Below are 21,399 nucleotides of genomic sequence, written 5' to 3'. Positions count from 1 at the left end.
GACCATGGCACTAAGTGCCCCAGCCAGGCTTTGCTTCAACACCTCCAGGGATGGTGCCTCCACCACCTCCCTGGGCAGCCCATTCCAATGCCAATCACTCTCTCTGGCAACAACTTCCTCCTAACATCCAGCCTAGACATCCCCCAGCACAACTTGAGACTGTGTCCCCTTCTGTTGCTGGTTGCCTGGCAGAAGAAACCAACCCCACCTGGCTACAATATCCATTCACGTAGTTGTAGACAGCAATGAGAGGTACACAGAAAGTGTATTTGTTAGCAAGGTAAGAAAAAAACCCAAAGCCACAAACCTCCCCATACACACACATGCTCCCCCCCCAGAAAAACCCACCACTACCAAAAAAACCCAACCAAGCAAAAAAAAGACCCCAAACCCACATAAAAAAAAACCACAAACCCACAACAACAAAAAAATCCCACATCAAAGCAACCACAAACCCACAAGAACAAAAACCCAACAAAAAATACAACATCAGAACTTATGACCTCAATGTTTTCAATCTAAAACTGGAAGTAGATTTTTCTACTTCTATCATTAAAATATGAGTACTTACAAAGAGGAGTACCTTGAGGCTGAATCACTGAAAGAAAGGCAATCAAGATGTGATTGGGAAAGTTCTGAAGTCCAATCAACTAACTGGGATAAAATATGCACTGGAAACATAAACATTCTTCCTCTTTCTTTTTCACCCTTCCCAGAAGACAGTATTTTCTGACCTGTTTTTGAATGCAAGCTTCTTCTTGGTTCCTCAGGCCCCTCAATTGGCTGGTCAGCAAGGAAAATGCGTGCCTGGTCAACAGCATTGAGAATGGTTTGCTCTTTATCCTTCAGTTCACGCCTCAGTGCCTTTTGGAAAGGGAAAGAAAAGTGCTGTTTGTAACTTGATCTTGTGAACGACAGAGATTAGGCCACTGCCCCTTCTCACCTCTCTGCCTAGACCTGTGTAGTGAGTGAGTAATAGCCAACATGGTTTACAGACTACAAGATAAAGAGGAGTGTCTTGGGTTCAAATGCAGGTTCCCAGAGACTCTAATAAATTTAACAGACCCAATGACAATTTATAGAATTTATAGAGTGCCCTCCCCTCTTCCCCCTCCTTTTCCCAAAAGACAGGGAGAGAGATACAGGTAGGGACACCCAAATAAATCAATCTCACTCGATTTGGAAGTTAAAAAGGAAGAGTTTAACAATAACTAAGAAAAGGTGTTGGAGGTAGGGGAGTTTACAAAGGATAAGGAAGGGAAAACAGCAAAATACAACAAGGGATGGATACAACCCGAGCAGTGTGATGGTGTCTCTGCCTCGTGGCTGCCACGTGGTGTGCTGGTATGCAGTATGAGTGTGTGTGTCCAGAGGGAGCCAAGGAAAGAGGATGAGGAGCAGGAAGTGCTCCTCTTTTATACCACAGGAAGTGGAGGGAGTGGGCTAACCATCACCTGGAGTGTGGCCCACCCCTGGGGAGGGGCCAAGACCCCTAGGGTCAGGTTCAGGGTTAGTCCCCCAGGAGTGTTAACCCTATACAAGGAGTCAAGCTTACAAAACATAAATGGCAATACATTAATTAAGGCTAGAAAAGTAGACTTTAGGAAACTGACTTGCAGAATTTAGCATAGGAAGGATGACTGTAGTCTTTACACTTCCCAGAAACTGAAACTACTACATTCAACTTCTGAAACAGAGAAGTAAAGAGTTTATTGGTATTGCTGTGACTGATGATGCATAGCAGATTACTACAGCCAACTCTTTTTTCCCCTTTTTTGTTAGCTGGGCTAACAGAAAAAAATACCTACTGAAACGCCAGAAGATAATTTATAATTGATGAAAAGAACTGAAAAACTACTCAGGAAGAGCATCAAAACTACTCAAGAAGAGCATCTTGAGCACACCATAGACTTCTTACATTATAATTTATAGAATCATAGAAACAACCAGGTTGGAGGAGACCTCCAAGATCATCCAGTCCAACCTATCTTTCCTTTATGTTATACACAAGATTTTTTGTTAAAGCTAGTCAGAGTTGCATAACTTTAATGGGATGAGATTTAAAAAGGCCAAGTGAAAGGTTCTGCACTTTGGTCACAACAACCCTAAGCAGCGCTACAGGCTGGGGACAGAGTGGCTGGGAGCAGCCAGGAAGAAAAGGGTCTGTGGGTACCAGTAGATAGCAGGCTGAACATGAGCCAGCAGTGTGCCCAAGGGCATCCTGGCCTGGCTCAGGAACAGTGTGGCCAGTAAGACAAGGGAGGTTATTCTGCCCCTGGACTCAGCACTGGTCAGGCCACACCTTGACTTCTGTGTCCAGTTCTGGACTCCTCAATTCAAGAGAGGTGTTCAGGTGCTGGAACATGTCCAGAGAAGGGCAATGAAGCTGGTGAGGGGCCTGGAGCACAGCCCTGTGAGGAGAGGCTGAGGGAGCTGGGGGTGTGCAGCCTGCAGAAGAGGAGGCTCAGGGGTGATCTTATTACTGTCTACAACTCCCTGAAGGGAGGCTGTAGCCAGGTGGGGTTGGGCTCTTCTGCCAGGCAAGCAGCAACAGAAGAAGGGGACACAGTCTCCAGTTGTGCCAGGGGAGGTCTAGGCTGGATGTTAGGAGGAAGTTGTTGGCAGAGAGAGTGATTGGCATTGGAATGGGCTGCCCAGGGAGGTGGTGGAGTCATTGTCCCTGGAGGTGTTCCAGCCAAGCCTGGCTGAGGCACTTAGTGCCATGGCCTGGTTGATTGGTTAAGGCTGGGTGCTAGGTTGGCCTGGATGATCTTGGGAGTCTCTTCCAACCTGGCTGATTCTACGATTCTATGAACTTTATTCCTTGCTTCTTAGCAATACCCAAAGTATTTCTGTGTCTCTTTTTCAGCTACTAAACAAGAACAGTAATGACAATACATGATGCAAGAATACCCAAATGAATCAATAATGGCTTCTTGTCCTTCTAAGCAAATCTGTCTGCAACAGAACAAAAGAGAAGCCTACTTATAAATCTAATCTAATCTGTCATGAGTGGACTGAAGAAAGATTTCATGGGGGAGAAAAAGAAAATCACACCTAAAAGAAAGCTACTAGGACTTTAGCAGAGGGAGAATTCTTTCTCCTATTGCCAGCTGTACTTTTCAGGGAGAAAATGAGAGGAAAGTGAATGCTAGACTTTTAGTATAAATGAAATAAATAGCAAGGGGAGGTATAGTAAAATTCTTGAGAGGCATCTCAAAGGCTGTCACTGACCCTGTTCACTAACAAGGTAAAGGTCTGGGTGCAAGTATTGCTGAGTTCTGATGGACATGCAGACACGAACACAAAATGAGATTATGAATGCTGAGCACACAGTTGGGGGTGGCCAGAGGTCTGAATAGCAAAATTAATAAACAACCTTCATCTTGGAAATGAATAATTAATTAACAATAACAAATTTTTTTGGGGAAATATCATCTCACATTAATTAATTACCCCTGCTTTACAGAGTCCCCCTGGAGGGCAAGTGGTAAACTGACTCCTGTATCAGCAGGGAGGTTGGACTCGATGGGTCAAGGAAATCCCAAGCACAACTCCAGGCTGGGCAGTGAGTGGCTGGAGAGCAGCCCTGAGGAGAGGGACTTGGGGGTGCTGCTGGGTGAGAAGCTCAACATGAGCCAGCAGTGTGCACTTGCACCCCAGAAAGCCAACCAGAGCCTGGGCTGTGTCAGGAGAAGTGTGGCCAGCAGGGCCAGGGAGGTGATTCTCCCCCTCTGCTCCCCTCTGCTGAGACCCCACCTGGAGTACTACAGCCCGTTCTGAAGCCTCTGCTAAAAGAAGGATGTGGAGGTGCTGGAGTGTGTCCAGAGAAGGGCCAGGAGGATGCTCAGAGGGCTGCAGCAGCTCTGCTGTGAGGACAGCCTGAAAGAGTTGGGGCTGTTCAGTCTGGAGAAGAGGAGGCTCCCAGGTGACCTTCTTGTGGCCTTCCAGAATCTGAAGGGGGCTACAAAAAAGCTGGGGAGGGACTTTTAAGACTCTCAGGGTGTGACAGGACTGGGGGGAATGGAGCAAAGCTGGAGGTGGGGAAATTCAGAGTGGATGTGAGGAGGATGTTGTTGAGCATGAGAGTGGTGAGAGGCTGGAATGGGTTGCCCTGGGAGGTGGTTGAGGCCCCATGGCTGGAGGTGTTTAAGGCCAGGCTGGCTGAGGCTGTGGGCAGCCTGCTCTAGGGGAGGGTGTCCCTGCCCATGGCAGGGGGGTTGGAACGAGATGATCCTTGTGGTCCCTTCAAACCCTGCCTGATTCTGTGATTCTATGATCCCTGGAGGTCCCTTCAGACCTCTAAAGTTCTATGTGTGAGTCTGTGAATGATTTCAGACTCACTTTTTATAAACAGAGACATCTCAACAGAAGTTCAATTTTGGATGTCTACCTCACATGCCTTGCAAAAGCCTTCTTAAAGAAGACTAAAACCAAGTAGGTGGCAAAAGCTGCATTTTTCTAACTACTCTCAGTTTACCACTTCCCACTTGATGCCTGTGCTGCCACAGTGGCAACATGAGAGTGTCCACCAAAGAGGGTGGCAACTGCCAGCATCTGACACGAGAACAGACCCAGAAGTCACAGCCCCAACAAATTCCCTTTTTGCCTGCATGCATGGGGAAACTCATCTGAGAGGCATGTGAAAACACAGGTCCAGGTAAAAGAGAGAACTGGACCATGCACAGAAGCCATTTTAATGTTAGATTCCTTAAACTATTCCCTTTGATTTATCAAAGGAAAAAGTAAAAAAAGGGAAAAAAAACCTTCAGAGCATAAATAGGGCTATTTGGTCACTAACACTCTTTGCCTCTTGAGAGAATCAGAGAATCAACCAGGTTGGAAGAGACCTCCAAGATCAGCCAGTCCAACCTAGCACCCAGCCCTAGACAATCAACCAGACCATGGCACTAAGTGCCTCAGCCAGCCTGCTCTTGAACACTTCCAGGGACAGCAACTCCACCACCTCCCTGGGCAGCCCATTCCAATGCCAATCACTCTCTCTGCCAGCAACTTCCTCCTAACATCCAGCCCAGACCTCCCCTGGCACAACTTCACAGTATCACAGTATCATCAGGGTTGGAAGAGACCTCACAGATCATCAAGTCCAACCCTTTACCACAGAGCTCAAGGCCAGACCATGGAACCAAGTGCCACGTCCAATCCTGCCTTGAACAGCTCCAGGGACGGCGACTCCACCACCTCCCCGGGCAGCCCATTCCAGTGTCCAATGACTCTCTCAGGGAAGAACTTTCTCCTCACCTCCAGCCTAAATCTCCCCTGGCGCAGCCTGAGGCTGTGTCCTCTTGTTCTGGTGCTGGCCACCTGAGAGAAGAGAGCAACCTCCTCCTGGCCACAACCTCCCCTCAGGTAGTTGTAGACAGCAATAAGGTCACCCCTGAGCCTCCTCTTCTCCAGGCTAACCAATCCCAGCTCCCTCAGCCTCTCCTCGTAGGGCTGTGCTCAAGGCCTCTCCCCAGCCTCGTCGCCCTTCTCTGGACACGCTCAAGCATCTCAATGTCCCTCCTAAACTGGGGGGCCCAGAACTGAACACAGCACTCAAGGTGTGGTCTAACCAGTGCAGAGTACAGGGGCAGAATGACCTCCCTGCTCCTGCTGGCCACACCATTCTTGATGCTTGAGACTGTGTCCCCTTGTTCTGTTGCTGCTTGCCTGGCAGAAGAGACCAACCCCACCTGGCTACAGCCTCCCTTCAGGCAGTTTCCCTTCCTACTCTGTTCAATGGATGAGTGCACATCCTGACGGTTATTCACTGAATGTATCACCAACCTTGGGTCTCAGAAATTAATGGTTATTATGAATTATGAATATTAAATTCTGTATATTTTTATTATTAATACTAAAAAATCTGAATTCCCTGAGGTTCTTTGGATTTTCAGTCGACAGGAAGCAACTGCACAGAATTAAACAGTTCAAACAACCAGAACTTGGAAAATAGGAAGGGGAGAACAGGAAGAATTCTAACTATGCCTGTGGAGTCCTGGCATTGACTCCAGCAGATGTACTCACAGCTCTTTCGGTCTCTGAGTAAGTCTCCTGTACCAAAGATGCTTTCAAATTCATGATGATGATCCCAGAGTAAAATACAAAATATTTCAGGCAGAGGGAAGAGGATGGAGTCTTGGAACTGACTCCAGCAGATGTACTCACAGCTCTTTTGGTCCCTGAGTAAGTCTCCTGTATCAAAGATGCTTTCAAAGTCGCAATGATGACCCCAGAGTAAAATACAAAATATTTCAGGCAGAGGGAAGAGGATGCTGCTGAGCTGCTAATGTTAGCCGCAACATGTGGCTGCCCTTAATGAGCTGCAAACGAGGAGAGGCAGGAAGGCTCCGTGCAGACAAAGACAGGTGTAGAAAGGCTGATATAGAAAGGCTAATGTAGAAAGGCTGACTGCAGAAAGGTGGTTTCTGAATCATCCCCCTTTATATACTTTGGTTTGAAATCCAACTGGCCAGTGGGCACTAGCATCATTTTTCTGGCCAATGAATTCAAAGCTTGGTGCCTTCTCTGACCATGCAGGCATGGTGAGGGCAGCACAAGACACCTGACATGAGGTGCTAAGCCCCCCTAGCCCTCAAGGCTTTGCTGGGGCCAAACTCTTATTGTTTGCTCATCTAACTCACACACAACAGCAGGAGGAGAGCCAGGGTTAAACCTGCCTGGCAGGATTTATGCCCTGTCAGGATAACTTGTATATGCACCAATAAATAAACACTACATGAAATAAGCATATGTAACTAATCATCAAAGTCTTTCAGTAGTAATACAGTCAAACAGATGTGAGAATAGAAACTATGCTAGTTGATTGGACAGGGCTGGGTGCTAGGTTGGACTGGATGATCTTGCAGGTCTCTTCCAACCTGGCTGATTCTATGATTCTACATTTACCATCTACTGTTTGGACTTCAAAACATTTAATATGAAGCTGTTGTTAATACTTTAAAAAATAGCAAACTGACAATCATATGCTGGATGTTAGGAGGAAGTTGGCCAGAGAGAGTGATTGGCATTGGAATGGGCTGCCCAGGGAGGTGGTGGAGTCACCATCCCTGGAGGTGTTGAAGCAAAGCCTGGCTGAGGCACTCAGTGCCATGGTCTGGTTGATTGGACAGGGCTGGGTGCTAGGTTGGACTGGATCATAGAATCATAGAATCAACCAGGTTGGAAGAGACCAGATCATCATCCAGATGATCTTGGAGGTCTCTTCCAATCTAGCTGATTCTATGATTTATGCTATGTGGTGACACCTTAATTAAGATAGCATAATTTACTTCCTTCTAAACTTGTTAAAGTAGTTAAAAAAACAGTAAGGTCGTTTTCTTCTAACTGCATTTACAAAAACTCAGAAAACAAAAAGATGTTTTGAAGGATGTTTGGAAAGTTTTCACTTGAAATAACTTTGCAGAGACTTTGAAAGGGCTCACTTTCAACTCTAGAGTCCAATATTCCTCTAGCAGCAGAGGTAAGCTTAATTTTCACCCAGATTGTATGCAAAAAAGACATTAAAAAGCTACTCTTGAATTAAATAGTACAAGGCTACATTTCTCTTAAAAACTCAAACTGTTTTTCCCCCAGTTAATGAATTGCCAAGAAAGAACCTCTCTAGTTTTCTCTGGAGAACTGCTGCAAGCCCTGCATTCCCTAGAGGTGTTAAAGGATCTAAATTGAACTAGGGATCAAGAGAGACACTGCTTAATTGAGCAAAGGGTACAAAATCCAGGCATAATGATGCTCATTAATACATTTCCCTGCACCAATAATTTTATGGAACTGGATTTTTTTATGTCCTAGCCCACTGAAATGAGATTTTGTTATTTGTGTTTCTAGGTCAATGACAACCCAAGTCTCAGTTGCCCTGAGAAGTCTGGAAGGCTTGACAGAGCAGAGTCTTTGGGCACTGGAAAGCATGGAATGGTTACAGGTGTTTCTTTTGGGTTTTGCTTGGTTTGGTTGGGTTTTTTCCACATGATTTAGAACTATGTTGGGGGAAAAAAACAACATCCCTGAGCTGTTGCTTCACCAAAACCAACACAAAATCCTCTTCCCCACTGAAAGAACTACTGAAATCACCAGGATTGTAGCCATTCTGGTTTTCTCCTAAAGGGTTAAGTGGAACCCTGTTGTGATGGGTTTGCTACAGCCTTAGCACATACCCACTGAACTGGCTCTGCTGGGCCTTTTCCCCTTCTGCAAGCAAGCCAATTTTTGAAGACTCAGCTCTGCATTTTGCTGTACTAAAAGAGGCCTCTCATTTCTATGCTCGAGTTTTCTCTCTTATAAAAAGCAATACTGACCAGGACTGCTAAAGGAACAGTAATCTGGATTTTGGGATGGTGGTGGAGTAGTGTTTCTGTGCCTGAGTTTGTTTAATGAGGACCAAGAAAGTATTGTTTAAACAACAGAACAAACCCTGCTAGAAAACAACACTACTTTTGCTCATCCAGCCAGTTTCTAAGCTAACTGAGTATATTTTGGTCCAAAGCCATTGCAATAGGCCCAGGACTGCTGAAGGGACAGCAGTCTGGATTTTGGTGTGGTCGTGGAGCAGTGTTTCTATGCCTGAGTTTGCTTAATGGGAACCAAGAAAGTATTGTTTAAACAACAGAACAAACCCTGCTAGAATACAACACTACTTTTGCTCATCCAGGCAGTTTCTAAGCTAATTGAGTATACTTTGGTCCAAAGCCATTGCAGTAGGACCAGGACTGCTAAAGGGACAGCAGTCTGGATTTTAGGGTGGTGGTGGAGTGGTGTTTCTGTGCCCAGGTTTTTTTAATGGAAGCCAAAAAGGTATCCTTTAAACAACAGAACAAACCCTGCAAGGATACAACAGCACTTTTGCTCATCCAGCCAGTTTCTAAGCTAATTGAGTATATTTTGGTCCAAAGCCATTGCAATATGACAACTACAGGAGACAGGAGACATTACATTTGGTGTTTTGAATAAAACTACAATAAGAAAACCCTAAAGAAGGCTTGGTTTAGGCTTGGTTTACACTGTTTTCCCTAGGGGGAAGGGGAAATAATGTTTTTAATATTGCTTTCAGGAAAAAAAGAACAAAAAGAAACTCTGTTTAACATATCTAATCAGGAGTTAATATAAGAATTCATGCAGGATGTTTTCCAGAGACAGACAATGCCTGACTCACAAAGTGTGGAATCTGAGAGGAAGGTTCTTGAAGCATTCCAATCTTTGGATGATGGAAAGAAGTATTTCTTTTAATACAATGATGGCTAATCTTTCTGCTGGCAGTGGAAGCAAATATTGACTGCCAAACAGCGTGGAAATACACATTCCCTCCATCCCTGGAAAAATGATGGAGCAGCTCCTTCTGGAGGGCAGCTCAAGGCACTTAGAAGAGAATAAGTTTATCAGGAGTAGTCAGCATGGATTTACCATGGGGAAGTCATGCTTAACTAGCCTGACAGCATTCTATGATGGCATAACTGAATGGGTAGATTCAGGGAGAGCTGTGGATGTAGTCTACCTTGACCTTAGCCAGGCCTTTGACACTTCCTCCCAGGATATTCTAGTGAGCAAGCTCAGGAAGTGTGGGATGGAAGAACAGGCAGGGAGCTGGATTAGGAACTGGTTACAAGATAGAGTTCAAAGAGTGGTGATCAATGGTGCCAGGTCCAGATGGAGAGCTGTAACCAGTGGAGTCTCCCAGGGATCAGTCTCAGGTGCAGTCCTGTTCGACATCTTCAGCAATGACATTGATGAAGGCACAGAGTCTGCTCAGCAAGTTTGCTGATCACACCAAGCTGGGAGGCTTGGCTGAGACAGCTGCAGGCTGTGTAGCCATCCAGAGAGACCTGCACAGACAGAGCTTGGCACAGAGGAGCCAAAGGAGGTTCAACAAGGACAAGTGCAGAGTCCTGCACCTGGGCAGGAATAATAACCTGCACCAGTACAGGCTGGGAGGTGATCTGCTGGAGAGCAGCCCTGTGCAGAGGGACCTGGGGATCCTGGTGGGGAACAAGTTACCCATGGCACAGCAATGTGCCCTTGTGGCCAAGAAGGCCCATGGGATCCTGGGGTGCATTAGGAAGAGTGTGTCCAGCAGATCAAGGGAGGTTCTCCTCCTCCTCCTCTACTCTGCCCTGCTGAGACCTCATCTTGAATACTGCCTTCAGTTTTCGGGTCCCCAGTTGAAGAGGGACAGGGATCTGCTGGAGAGGGTCCAGCAGAGAGCTATAAGGATGATGAGGGGACTGGAGGGCTGCCTGATGAGGAGAGGCTGAGAGACCTGGGGCTGCTTAGTCTGGAGAAGAGAAGACTGAGAGGGGATTTGATAAATGCTTATAAACATCTGAGGGCTGGGGGTCAGGGTGGGGGATGGACACACAGGCTCTGCTCACTGCTCCCTGGGATAAGACAAGGAGCAATGGGTGTAAGTTGCAGCACAGGAGGTTCCACCTCAACACAAGGGAGAATTTCTTTACTGTAAGGGTCCCAGAGTACTGGAACAGGCTCCCCAGGGAGGTTGTGGAGTCTCCTTCTCTGGAGACTTTCAAGGCCTGTCTGGATGTGTTCCTCTGTGATCTGTGCTGGATTGTGTGGTCCTGCTCTGGCAGGGGGATTGGACTCGATGATCTCCTTGGGTCCCTTCCAACCCTAATATCCTGTAACTCAGTTTTAAATTGAAGGACTACAATGTGCTTTTGGTGACAACCATCTTGCAGCAACACTGAAAACTAGGGGTTTGTTATTAACAAAAAAACAAAACCAAAACCCCAAAACATAAAACCAGAAAAAAACCCCAACAAACCAAAATTGTACTCTTAAGGAAAGTCATGAGTAGGTTTGCAGGGCATAAAGAGAATCAGAGAATCAACCAGGTTGGAAGAGACCTGCAAGCTCATCCAAGTCCACCCTATCACCCAGCCCTGTCCAGCCAACTAGACCATGGCACTAAGTGCCTCATCCAGGCTTTTTTTTGTTTGGATTTTTCCCTAAGGAGATTCCACAGCTCACACTAAAAGAATTAACTGGCAATGCTTGCATTTAACAATTAGAGATGATTGAACTCTCCATTTCATATCAGATCCAAATAACAGCACTTGAAAAGTGAAATAACCTTGAACAGTAGGCCAAGGTTCAAAATAAACTGCAGAAGAAAATGCCATCTACATATCATCTATGCAGTCCATGGGGTTTTTTTATGACAGAAACAGACATACATGACAGACTAAAATAGTTCACCCTGCCCCAGTGATTCACAAAGCAGTAATGTGCCCAGTGAAGTCACTTTTGTCCTATGCTTACCACTCTGCAAACACATTTCATGCCAGACAGCCAGCAAGTGCTCTGCATCCCTGATGAATGATCAAGTTATGCAGTACTGAGGTGCTCCTTACTTCAAGAGCCTGAACACCTGAGCACAGGCACAGACAAGCAAAACCAAATGGCAACTTGAAACTTTCTGTCTCAGTATTGACTTCAGTACTGGCTTTAGAAGTGCTGCTGAGAAGTATTCCCTTGAGAACCCAACATTTAACAGCTGACAGCTTAACAAATAATGTATTTCCAGTCATCCCTTCCAGACATTAACTAAAATCAGCAGATTGGAAAGATGACAGGTTGTGACGTGGTAACCACATCACAATTAGAGGTTAGACCACACCTTGAGTGCTGTGTTCAGTTATGGGCCCCCCAGTTTAGGAGGGACATTGAGATGCTTGAGCGTGTCCAGAGAAGGACAACGAGGCTGGGGAGAGGCCTTGAGCACAGCTCTACGAGGAGAGGCTGAGGGAGCTGGGATTGGTTAGCCTGGAGAAGAGGAGGCTCAGGGCAGACCTTATTGCTGTCTACAACTACCTGAGGGGAGGTTGTGGCCAGGAGGAGGTTGCTCTCTTCTCTCAGGTGGCCAGCACCAGAACAAGAGGACACAGCCTCAGGCTACACCAGGGGAAATTTAGGCTGGAGGTGAGGAGAAAGTTCTTCCCTGAGAGAGTCATTGGACACTGGAATGGGCTGCCCGGGGAGGTGGTGGAGTCGCCGTCCCTGGAGCTGTTCAAGGCAGGACTGGACGTGGCACTTGGTGCCATGGTCTGGCCTTGAGCTCTGTGGTAAAGGGTTGGACTTGATGATCTGTGAGGTCTCTTCCAACCTTGGTGATACTGTGATACTGTTCAAATATCTTCACAGTGAGCTGAGAGAACCAGACCTGGAGCAATACTGATTTACCACCTCTCCTATCCCAATTGCCTGAGCGGGTCATACAGTCTACTTTAATAAGGCTTTCTCCTAAACAACTGATTAGATGGCAAAACAGGCTGCACACCTCCAGTTCCCTCAGCCTCTCCTCACAGGGCTGTGCTCCAGGCCCCCCAACAGCTTCACTGCCCTTCTCTGGACATGTCCCAGTATCTCAACATCTCTCTTGAATTCAGGAGCCCAGAAGTGGACACAGCACTCAAGGTTTGGCCTGATCTTTGCTGAGTCCAGGGCCAAAATAACCTCCCTTGTCCTGCTGGCCACACTGTTCCTGATGCAGGCCAGGATGCCATTGACTCTCCTGCCCCCCTGGGCACACTGCTGGCTCATGTTCAGCTACTCTCTACCAGCACCCCCAGGTTCCTTTATGCCTGACTGCTCTCCAACCACTCTTTCCCCATCTTGTAATCAATGACTATATAAATAATATCTCAAACTGGTTTCAGAATTAGAAAGGTAAGAAGAGGACAAACAGTTTTCATCTCAACCTGGTACAGGATATGAAAGCTCCTGAAAAAATCAACCATGGCAACGACCAGTGTATCATCATGGCTCTCTAGCAGTTCTCTGGAGTTGGAAAAACAGATTCACTGCTGTGCTGGTGGGATTTTTCCTGGCTCTCTGCCTTTGGGAAAAACAGACCTCAGCAAAAATATATTTGTATTCTGAGAAATGTCCTGCCTTGTTTCTTTGTACCAGTCCATCTCTGTAATCCACTGTGGCAACTCATCTGCTGGTGTATTGTCCTTAGGTTGCAGGTAATACTCAATATCTTTTAACAGAGTTAAAATACCACCTGATCTTAAAAAGGCATACAGCAGACTGCAATCCAGTTACAGCTTAGGACAGAAGAAAGGAAAAAGGAAAATGGAAAAAGAAAAAAGGAAGGAGAAAAAAAGGAAAAAAGAAAAAAAACGAAAGAGAAAGAAAGAAAAGAGAGGGGAAGAAAGGAAAGAGAGGGGAAGAAAGGAAAGAGAGGGGAAGAAAGGAAAGAGAAAGAAAGGAAAGAGAAAGAAAGGAAAGAGAAAGAAAGGAATGAGAAATAAAGGAAAGAGAAATAAAGGAATGAGAAATAAAGGAATGAGAAATAAAGGAAAGAGAAATAAAGGAATGAGAAATAAAGGAAAGAGAGGGAAAGGAAAGAGAGGGAAAGGAAAGAGAGGGAAAGGAAAGAGAGGGAAAGGAAAGAGAGGGAAAGAAAGAAAGGAAAGGGAAAGAAGGAAAGAGAAAGAAAGGAAAGAGAAAGAAAGGAAAGAGAAAGAAAGGAAAGAGAAAGAAAGGAAAGAGAGGGAAAGGAAAGAGAGGGAAAGAAAGGAAAGAGAGGGAAAGAAAGGAAAGAGAAAGAAAAGACAGGGAAAGAAAGGACAGGGAAAGAAAAGACAGGGAAAGAAAGGACAGGGAAAGAAAGGACAGGGAAAGAAAGGACAGGGAAAGAAAAGAAAGAGAGGGAAAGGAAAGAGAGGGAAAGAAAGGAAAGAGAGGGAAAGAAAGGAAAGAGAGGGAAAGAAAGGAAAGAGAGGGAAAGAAAGGAAAGAGAGGGAAAGAAAGGAAAGAGAGGGAAAGGAAAGAGAAAGAAAGGAAAGAGAAAGAAAGGGAAAAGAAAAAAAATATGGAAAAAGAAAGAAAGAAAAAGGAAAAAGGAAAAAGAAAAAAGGGGAAAAGGTAAAAGAAAAAAAAAAGAAGACAAAGAAAAAATAGAAAAGAGAAAAAAGGCAAAAAGAAAGGAAAAAAGAAAAGAGGAAAGAGAAATTAAAATGAAACAGGGGTGCTGGGAGCTTCATTTACAGGTGTCTCGACTACTTTCACAGAATCATAGAAAAATCAAAAACATAGACTAGGGCAGCACTGATACTTTAAAACTAATCTTTTTATTCTTGTAGTTAATAATTCCTAACATGGAAACAGATTTAATAGAGAAAATATCCCAGAAAAAAACAAACCAAACCAAACAAAAAAAAAAAAAAAAACAAATCTGGAATAATTAAGTAGGAATTAATTTAAGACTAAGCCCATTGCCCAAAGTCAGGCAAGCACACTGAAACTGCCATTGGAATGGGCTGCCCAGGGAGGTGGTGGAGGCACCATCCCTGGAGGTGTTCAAGCAAAGCCTGGCTGAGGCACTTAGTGCCATGGTCTGGTTGATTGGCCAGGGCTGGGTGCTAGGTTGGACTGGATGAGCTTGGAGGTCTCTTCCAACCTGGCTGATTCTGTGATTCTATGAAAGAGCACAGTGAAGCCAAGGCTAGAAAATTGTTTGGTTTTTTTAATTGAGACTTCTCCTGCTGGTTCAGCAAACAATGGAATCACAGGCACTCTGAAGGGGCTAACAAGCAGAAAGCAATTTCCTGTTGGCTATGCTAATGCTTTTGATAAAGAGGCAACAGCTAAGTGAAACAACCTCACAAAGTTTTAAGAGTATCTGAAATATTAATGACCCATTTACAGATATAAAATTACCAAGCATTCACAGGTTTTGGGCCAATCCATTCTGAGCTCAAATGAAGCCAAGTTAAGCACCTCTGTGATCTAAGACATGTATTATTGAGCATTAGCTAGACATTTGTTCACTTAGACAGATGCCAGGAGGATCTTTGTGAGAGAGTACCCAATTCTGCTTAACTTGAGATGTCCTGTTCTCTCTCTGAAAGCAAAACCACTGGGATTTATATCATTTAGGCACTCTTTGCATTTTAGTAAAAGCACACTTTCCAAAAAATCACACAAGCACAGAATTTCTCAGATTGGAGAAGCTCATTGAGCTTCAAGCTCATCGAGTCCAATCATTAGTTTCACACTGACAAGTCCTTGGCTAAACCAAAGCCCTCAGCACAACATCTAATCACTGTGAATCACTATGCTCCAACCTTCATCCCAGCAGCCTTCATCACTAGACCATAGCCTCAAGCACCACATCCACTCTCCTTTTAAACACCTCCAGGGATGGTGACTCCACCACCTCCCTGGGCAGCCTGTTCCAGTGCCTGACCACCTGCTCAGGAAAGAACTTCCTCCCAACATCCAACCTAAACCTCCTCTGATGCAACTTGAGGCCATTTCCTCTTGTCCTATCATTAGTAATTCAGCAGAAGAGACAGTCAGGAACTCTTCCAGAAGGAAAAGTGAGATATAGCTACGAGCACAGCCCCAGAGAACAAGGTGTCACCATCTGCATCACCTCCTCTTGCACCCAGGTGTGACTCTAGGCATTTCCACACACACAAAAGCAGCCCATCATGGTACATTTGATGATTTTCTTGTTTTGCATAATGGAATACCCACAGAAGCATAGGTCTGGCATTTTGAAGGGGGGGAGAATTTTGGATGTGGTGGGTTTTTTAAGGGTTGTGGGGGTTTTGCATGGTGTATGCAGCTGATTAAAGCTCACATCACACTTTAAATTCCCAAATGAACATTCATAAAGAAGATTGAGAAGGAACAGAATGAAAAGGGAAAACCTGAGCTGGTAAGGACAGGCAAGAGTGAGAAACTGGAATGACACAAAACCCACTGACAATAAATTCTGCAAAGGTAGCTGCCTTCACATTCCCTGTTCACTGCCTTCAGAGTTTTCTACACTTTAGGTGTGTTTACATAGACTCAGCTATTGATACCTTGACCTATAGAGATGTAGAGATGACCTTAACTCAGTTACTTCTAAAATTCCCCTCAGCATCCCAAAGCATTTATGAACTTTGCAATATTCTTGCAACTGCCAGCACAGCCCACTCTCAAAGACAAAAATATCTGGGGAGTAATGGAAATAGGAAATTCATGCTTCCTTATTTAAACTTCCTCTTGCCCTGCCTGCTGCAAGATGGACCAGAACTCAACATCCAGACAGGATGAGAGAAGGGCATCAAAGCTGGTGAGAGGACTTGAACACAAACTCTCTGAGGAGAGGCTGAGGGAGCTGGGGGTGTGCAGCCTGCAGAAGAGGAGGCTCAGGGCAGACCTCATTGCTGTCTAAAACTCCCTGAAGGGAGGCTGTAGCCAGGTGGGGTTGGTCTCTTCTACCAGGCACCCAGCAACAGAACAAGGGGACACAGTCTCCAGTTATGCCAGGGGAGGTCTAGGCTGGATGTTAGGAGGAAGTTCCTGGCAGAGAGAGTGATTGGCATTGGAATGGGCTGCCCAGGGAGGTGGCGGAGTAGTTGTCTCTGGAGGTGTTCAAGTAAAGCCTGGCTGAGGCACTTAGTGCCATGGTCTGGTTGATTGGACAGGGCTGGGTGCTAGGTTGGACTGGATGAGTTTGGAGGTTTCTTCCAACCTGCTTGATTCTATGATTCTATTGTATAGGTTCTGTTAGCTATATTTTGAGTCTCTGGGAAATGTAAAACAGAACCAAGCCACCAGAAAATATCGACTGTACAAATATTTTGTTGTACCATGTTAACAATGACTTCTCCTTCAGATGTGAATCAAAAGCCTTTAGCTCCAGTTACAAAGAGGCAGCCTTTTGCCAAAGCTTTCCTTTGACCTAACTGAAAGTCATAGACTGAAAGACAAGAGAGGAAAAAAGAGCAACCAAAGAGCACACATCCACAAAATGCTGTGCCTGAGATGTGAAAATAATCCACAACATTTCTTCCCATGGCAGTGGGAGGTATGGCCTTTCCAGGTTACTCAGGTACAATGCCTACACAAAATGAAAGGTGCAATTTGTATCTCAAAATATTACAATTATTCCTAGAACATGGGAAATGGCTCATTTGACTAATAACACTTCACTGCAGATCAGCAAACCCACAGTATTTAGGAGCACTTTAAAACACCCTGGAGGTGTTGAAGCAAAGCCTGGCTGAGGCACTTAGTGCCATGGTCTGGTTGATTGGATAGGGCTGGGTGCTAGGTTGGACTGGATGAGCTTGGAGATCTCTTCCAGCCTGGCTGATTCTATGACTTTATGATTCTATGATGTGCTTACTGCTTTATTGCACTTGGCATTTAGTATGTGATAAGAACATGAACTACTACAGATGGTGGAAATTTGGCTGAACAACACAAAAATCTGTCCAAAATGTATAAATATTTACTATTGCCTAAAAGATTTCTGTTAACCTGGGAAACACAGAGTAAATGTATAGCCCTAATTCATAGAATCATAGAATCAACCAGGTTGGAAGAGACCTCCAAGATCATCCAGACCAATCTGTCCCCCAGCCCTAGCCAGTCAACCAGACCATGGCACTAAGTGCCTCATCGAGTGCCTCAGACTGCTGTAAGTAATATTTGCTTTTAAAGGACAGGCAAATGATTGATATTTAAAACAAGTTGGATAATCAAATTGCAAACCTCTTCTTTCCTCCTGTCCAAACAGACCTCAGCAGCACACAAACAATGTGAGCTAACTTGAACAGTCATGTAATACTGTACTGACTTATCCAGCACTGCTGAAGTCAAGCACTGAATGGGGGAGATACTAACAGAGGGAAAGACCAATAAAATCAGAGCCACTGAGCTATGGTAAAAAATTTCGTGTGTCTGAGGGAGGAAAAGTAGGGTAAGAAGAAGTATGAGTTTAAAAGGCAAAAAAAACAATGTTAATACAAGAAGAATTGAGGACCTAGAAAAATAAAGAGCAGAAGAGGAGACTATCATGGGTACACACCTCACCACTTCAGTCTGAAGCACCAACAGGGACAAGAACAGGTAAGCAGGCTGGGAATAAGAACAAAGAGATCACAGAGAAGTGGAGATAAAGTGAGGTACTGAACTGCTCAATTTGCATGAGAACAGCTTCAAAGCAAGACTGAGAAGTGAAACTGAAGGAAAGAGGAGAGGGGAAGCCTGTTGCTCAGTGAGGTCTGTTGAGAATCTTTTCAAGGCCAGCCAACATCGTGTCTAACAGGGATTTATTACAAATATAATCCATTCAAATTAAATCTTTCCAATAACTTGTAATACTTAGAAGGTTTAACATTTGAAGAAGTGTAGGAAAAGAAACTATTTTAAAAGGCAGGAGGCTTGGGGGTGACCTCATTAATGTTTATAAAGGCAAAAAGGTGAGTGCCAGGAGGCTGGAGCCAGGCACTGCTGGGTGATGCCCAATGACAGGACAAGGGGCAATGGGTGGAACCTGAGCCATAGGAAGTTCCATGGAAACATGAGGAAATATTTTTTCACTGTGAGAGTGACAGAACAGTGGAACAGGCTGCCCAGGGGGTTTGAGGAGTACCCCTCTCTGGAGATATTCAAGACCTGCCTGGATGAATTCCCATGTGATCTGGTATAGATGATCCTGCTCTAGCAGAAGGGTTGGACTGGATGACCTTTAAAGGTCCCTTTCAGCCTCAAACACTCTGTGATCATCATATGATACACAGCAATCTATTGGTTCCAACTAAAATTACTCTGCTTATTCTCACAAAGGTGAAAACCCACTCTCATGCACTTTGGGCCACTGCAGAGGATTAACGCAGCTCATAATGAATACTGGGCTGTGACATCTATACCCAATACTTACTGTGGCACTGCAGGAATATTGCTTCTTTGAAAAATGACAGAATAGCCTGTAAAAGCTTTTGAATACACATTAGAATGCCAGTAGGACAAGAGAGGTTATTCTGCCCCTGGACTCAGCACTGGTCAGGACACACCTTGAGTGCTGTGACCAGTTCTGGGCTCCTCAACTCAAGAGAGATGTTGAGATACTGAGACATGTCCAGAAGAGGGCGACAAAGCTGGTGAGGGGCCTAAAGTACAGCCTTATGAAGAGAGGCTGAGGGAGCTGGGGGTGTGCAGCCTGCAGAAGAGGAGGCTCAGGGCAGACCTCATTGCTGTCTACAACTCCCTGAAGGGAGGCTGTAGCCAGGTGGGGTTGGTCTCTTCTGCCAGGCAAGCAGCAACAGAACAAGGGGACACAGTCTCAAGTTGTGGTGGGGGAGGTCTAGGCTGGATGTTAGGAGGAAGTTGTTGGCAGAGAGAGGGATTGGCATTGGAATGGGCTGCCCAGGGAGGTGGTGCAGTTGCCGTGCTTCGTGGTGTTGAAACAAAGCCTGGCTGAGGCACTTAGTGCCATGGTCTGGTTGACTGGCCAGGGCTGGGTGCTAGGTTGGACTGGATGAGCTTGGAGGTCCCTTCTAACCTGGTTGATTCTATGATTCTATATAACAAATTATCTGCTATTTTTTAAACATAAAGTCAAAGATTAAACAATCCAGAAGTATCCTCTACATCACACTGCTGTAGTGCTCTAGTGACCCAAACGAGCCAGCCAGCCAGCTTCATTGCTCCTGGTTTTTCTACTTTAGAATTTTTACCATGCATGTAATAGCATGAGACAGAAGCCCTTCAAAATGACCTATAGGGATCCAGCACCTCCCACTGACCTCCTTCAAAACACAATCCTTTATTGCAAGCACTGACCTCCTTCAAAACACAATCCTTTATTGCAAGCACTGACCTCCTTCAAAACACAGCCCTTTATTGCTCCCACTGACCTCCTTCAAAACACAGCCCTTTATTGCTCCCACTGACCTCCTTCAAAACACAGCCCTTTATTGCTCCCACTGACCTCCTTCAAAACACAATCCTTTACTGCTCCCACTGACCTCCTTCAAAACACAATCCTTTACTGCTCTTTAGCACTAGTAATCCACCATGTGATCATTATAAACAGTCACAGCTGATATGCCTCCAAACACAGCATGATGATTTAAGTGCCTTAGAGCAGGATGTTACAAGCTCTCAAGAAGTACAGATCCTGACTTTATGCTAATAATTTTATTTTGAGACAGTAAATTAAGGAGAAACATACAGATTTCCTTAAGATCTTTTATTCTGGGGTTAAGTTGCAAAAGTGCTGCTCATATAAGGCTACTTTTTCTCTAGTTCCTCACAGTATTCTGAGCACTTCTCTGTGAATGTTTTCCCAAAGCCAGTTTTCACTCTCACTAAACACCACAGCAGAAAAGACATCAGGGCCATGAAGACAATCAGAGGGCTGTTCAAAGGGTTAGTGCTGTAGAAGAGAAGGCTCTGGGGGGACCTTGACTACATTTCAGTATGTGAAGGGGACCTAGAGAAAGGCTGGGAAAGAACTGCTTAGAAGGGTTTGTAGCAATAAATGAAGGGGGGCAATGGCTGTAAACTGGATCAGGGTGGACTTAGATTAGACATAAAGAGGAACTTATCTACAATGAGAGTGGTGAAATACTGACACAGGTTGCCCGGGGATGTGGTTCTGCTATATTCAAATTTGCTTCACTCTATTATTCATAGCTGTATACTTAGCTACAAAATGTTATCATCTTACTTTGCAGTGGTCATACTGTTGCTGTAAGGTTGGCACATCCCCTCCAACTGGCATTTGCTTTTTCAGCTCTTCATCTTTTGCATTCAGCCACTTGATTAACTCTTCCAGGGATGTCAGTAATCTGTTCCATTTCTCTGCACTGGCCTCCAAGTGAGCCCTGCAAAACAACATTAAAGCAATTTAAAAGCCTTGAATGGCAAAATCATCCTGGGAAAGCAATGAAAATAACTGCACCATTATTAAGATTGGAAGGTTTCAAGTTTTTGCAACACAAAGCAACTTTGTGTTACAAAAAATCTGCTATAAAACATTTTTAACAGCAAACCAAAATAAGCAGGAAAAAAATGAAGACAAATCTGACATTTCAAATTAACTAAACTCTTGAATACTGCATGTCAAAGCAACAAAGAAATGCTGTGTTTTGTTGTCACTCCACCACTGCAGAGCACCAAGTACAAGCATCATTTTGTGAGCCAGAGCACAGCAAAACTGGACTCTTTCATGCAAGGACCTTGACTCTTCAGCAGCAAGAGTACCAAGCTCTCTCCTAGCAGTGATCAACAGTGAACTGCCTGTGCTGCTGCACATATCAATCACATAGGTGATGTAATACATCATCTTTAGGTGATGGCTAGCTACTGCAGACTTAAAGTGAATCTGGCCCTCAGTTTAACTGACAAAAACTCTGGATTCCACATCTTTCATAGAATCATGGAATCAAACAGGTTGGAAAAGATGTCCAAGAGCATCCAGTCCAACCTAGCACCCAGCCCTAGCCAATCAACCAGACCATGGCACTAAGTGCCTCAGCCAGGCTTTGCTTGAACACCTCCAGGCACGGCGACTCCACCACCTCCCTGGGCAGCCCATTCCAATGCCAATCACTCTCTCTGCCAACAACT

At 45.0% G+C, this 21,399-nt stretch overlaps 1 protein-coding gene across 1 annotated transcript in view; it reads right to left on the bottom strand.

Annotated features, from left to right (window-relative positions):
* The window catches only part of UTRN (utrophin), a 481,902-nt gene that overhangs the window by 102,859 nt on the left and 357,644 nt on the right, over positions 1 to 21,399 (bottom strand). Inside the window, exons 54-55 of the mRNA XM_064158262.1 lie at positions 20,498 to 20,654; positions 735 to 864 (exon numbers count right to left, since the gene is read on the bottom strand). Of these exons, the coding sequence (XP_064014332.1) occupies positions 735 to 864; positions 20,498 to 20,654 (287 nt within the window). The remainder of the gene's footprint in view (positions 1 to 734; positions 865 to 20,497; positions 20,655 to 21,399) is intronic.

Source organism: Pogoniulus pusillus, chromosome 18 (assembly GCF_015220805.1).
Source record: "Pogoniulus pusillus isolate bPogPus1 chromosome 18, bPogPus1.pri, whole genome shotgun sequence".
Lineage (NCBI taxonomy): Eukaryota > Metazoa > Chordata > Aves > Piciformes > Lybiidae > Pogoniulus > Pogoniulus pusillus.
Note: the sequence above shows the minus strand (reverse complement) of the source record. Positions and strands in the feature narration are given on the sequence as shown.